The sequence below is a fragment of the Buceros rhinoceros genome, unplaced genomic scaffold, assembly GCF_000710305.1.
Source record: "Buceros rhinoceros silvestris isolate BGI_N320 unplaced genomic scaffold, ASM71030v1 scaffold13775, whole genome shotgun sequence".
In the NCBI taxonomy this organism is placed as follows: Eukaryota; Metazoa; Chordata; class Aves; order Bucerotiformes; family Bucerotidae; genus Buceros; species Buceros rhinoceros.
Genome location: NW_010413494.1, coordinates 14,464 through 17,683, shown reverse-complemented (window position 1 = coordinate 17,683; position 3,220 = coordinate 14,464). Strand labels below are relative to the sequence as shown.

At 50.1% G+C, this 3,220-nt stretch overlaps 1 protein-coding gene across 1 annotated transcript in view; it reads left to right on the top strand.

Annotated features, from left to right (window-relative positions):
• Positions 1–1,103: 1,103 nt before the first annotated feature.
• The window catches only part of MEGF9 (multiple EGF-like-domains 9), a gene marked incomplete at its 5' end in the record, with an annotated part of 9,279 nt that continues 7,162 nt past the window's right edge, over positions 1,104–3,220 (top strand). Inside the window, one exon of the mRNA XM_010136772.1 lies at positions 1,104–1,243. Within this exon, the coding sequence (XP_010135074.1) occupies positions 1,104–1,243 (140 nt within the window). The remainder of the gene's footprint in view (positions 1,244–3,220) is intronic.

Here is a 3,220-nt window from a genome sequence, read left to right as displayed (position 1 = left end):
TGGAGCTTTGGGAGATGGGGAGAGGCACTTGTGCGCTCTCTGGTCCTCGGCTCGGGTGTTAGTGGTTCCCACGTGTGCGATGAGCCATAGCCGGCAGTCACCGTGCCAGGGGGTTGATGGAAAGAGCATTTTCTCCATTCCTGTGATTCCTCAGAGAGTTGAGCCTAAATGCTGCTGCTATGTAAAGTCGCTTATGAAAGCAATAGGTTTGAAGCCTTTGTGAAGAGACTGGCATGAAAAGCCAAAGGAATGAGGGTAACCTTTGCTTTTTATAGCCTCCTGGTATTTGCTCATGCCAACTGACACCAATACCCTCTATTTTAACTGTGCAGAGCTCCACCCTCCGTGCAGTCAGACTCCGTGCCCAAGTAAACAGGCTCCTGTCTGGAGTTAGCTGTTGTGGAAACCGCTGGGGAAGGGAGAACCCGCTCTGCCTTTCCCTGGCTCCTCCTGGGTAGGAGAAGCTGACTGGAGAGCGCGGCTTTGCCCCAGATACATAGGATCATGAAGAAGTGGAGAGAGCGCAGGTGGCTGACGACTGTGTGGGCTGAAACCCAAGTGAGATACCTGAGCTGCTACACCAGCTCTCGGAGGAGGTGGGAAAACAGGTGCTGAGCAGGGACTTGTCTGCTCATCCGAAATCTGGGAGGTGCTCCTTGGTGCTGGTGTGGCGGGGAGGTGATCATCCACGTGGGTGCTTTTATGGTTCAGGAGTGGTGATCACGGACATCTCAGAGTCCTGCAAGAAATGGGACCAGTGCAGCTGCTTGATGAAGCTGGGACTAGAGAGGGGCTGTCGGAGCATCTGCTGGGGCTGATGCCTGGCAATGGCTTTGGGCCAAGGCTTTCCAGAATGAGTGATGATTTCTGGTGCCACACTGGAAATTGCTCTCAGGGCAACTGGTTTTGCAGAGACACAGCCTTTCTTAAACTCCCCATCACTTTTTGGAAGTCGTTGCCCATGGGTTTCATGTCCTGCTTCCTGCAGGTGTTTCTGCAGAGTTCTCCTCTCTGGAAAAGGAATCCAAACCCCTGAGCACAGGTTTGTGCTTGGGATGCCACCCAGCACATCCAGATCTCACTGCTTGTTTTTCTCTGTGCAGCTCTGGGAAATGCCAGTGTAAAGTTGATGTCACAGGCCTGAAGTGTGACCGGTGCAGCGATGGATACTACAGGTTTAACGAAACTGCCTGTGAGCCGTGCCAGTGCAACAACCACTCCAAGACCTGCGACAGCCTAACAGGTAACTTTCCTCTTGAGGCCATGGTGGGTGCAGACTTTATCTGTCTCCTCTCTCTCTGGTTTTCGCTGTTTTCATTCAGCAGTCCCCCACTAATCCTCTTCATCTGCATCTTTATGCCTCAAGTACCCACAATCTTTGTGTTACTTACCCCAGGCTGCAGTGCAGAGCCTTTGTCCCGCAGTCTCTATCGGAAATCGGTGTCTATTGTTCTCTACACTTACACAAATACTCAACACGAGCTTTTAAAGAGCTTTTGTTTAACTGCTGTTTACCTGGAAACATACACCGTACCAGCACTGACGTAAAGTGACTGTTATTGCCACAGATAACGTGATCTGTGCTGGAAGAAACTGGCAGGACCTAGTTAATATTGCCCACTTCTTCTCAGTTTGCTGTGTTCGTTTCCCTTGGTCGTTCCTTTAGCTGACTCTCACCTGTCCAGATATTGGAGTCCAAATGTTGAGGCACCTGTGCTGGAATAGCTTATGGGAGGGCGGGGGGAACCTAATTGCTTTCCCATCCTCACTGCAAGGAGAGATCCCGGAGGAGCAATGCTATGCGACTGCCTGAGCAATCCCCACTTCAGCAACAAAACTCACACTTCAAAATCCCAATTCTCATCAAAACTTCCAGGCTAAAATGCAGAACTGTAATATTTACCCAGGAGCTTAGAAGGGAGCAATAAATGAAAAAGCATCGCAGGGTTTGTGTGGCAGAGAGGCAGAGCTCCTCAAGTAAGGTATTTCTGGGCAATTTGTGTACCGGTGTCCGTTCTCTCATGGCCTGTGTGTTTGCAGCAGAGGAATGGGCAGCCGCAGCGCTGACTGCCCAGCTAATGCCCTGGTCCTGCTCAGCACTGGGGCAGCGGCAGGCACCGGATCTGCACTCCTCGAGGATGAATTACTGTATTGGTTTACGTGCTTATGTCCTACTGGTATCGAAGGACGTAAGACAGTACCTAGAGCTGTGGGCACATCAGCTGTGTGCCTGATTTGGAGCTGGGTGTGTGGGTTTTGTGAAGGAGTAAGATAATCTGCCTTTCCTTCTTCTTCTTCCCCGATGTGTCCCCTTCTCTTGATTTTGGAAGCAAACCCTGCACAGACCTTGTCTCTGCGATGGGGCTGTTTTCAGGCAGTGCTGCTGCTGGGGCTGTCCACCGCTGACCACTGCACTGCAAAGAAAAACCCTCTTTTTCGTTAATGACCTATTGTTGATTTGACAAAAATCCCTTTTTAAAATTTTTCCTCCATCTGCTTTATTTGCTGCTGGGGGTGGGGGAACCCAACAAAACCAGCACAGAGAACAGTCAATTAAAAATTAGATCCGACATCTAATAAGTAACGCAGTGCACTCAGTCTGCTCTAGAGACTGCACTTTGTGTGACCTCCCCAGCTTTACATCAGCTGCGTGTAGTCTTTGTCAAATTTTCAGGATTTTTTTTGCATTAATGCTGTACTTCGGGCTCCCTCTGCTGTCTCTGCTTCTGTCTCCACATGGCCGTGCTCAGCGTTGCTCTGCCCAGGAGGAATATTAAAAATTATTGGGCTGGAAATTGGGCAGCCAGAGCTCCCCAGGCGACAGCGTTCCTTCAACACGACCCTTGAGCCTCGTGTTGTGTCTGTGCAATGAGTTTGGTTGTTTCTTCCCAGTTGGGGTACTGTGAGGTCTGATCCTTCCTGAGGGCCTTATCAAGATGGGAAGTGGTATTAATTATTAACGCTTTCCACAGTGATATCCGATTGCAAGCCCCTGCGTGCTTTGCATGGCTGAGCAACTTGCTGACTCATTGGAAACGCAGCCATTTCGCGGGGTTAGTGTAGATAAATGTGAGTAATTTCTGCCGATGGGAAAGACGTTGGTCCTGAAATGACCACGACTGTACAGAAAAGGCCGGTGTGAATCCAGATTTATGCCACCATTAATGCCTGCAGAGCACGGTTCAAGGCATCCTTGCTGCTGATGGGGCAAACTGACCTT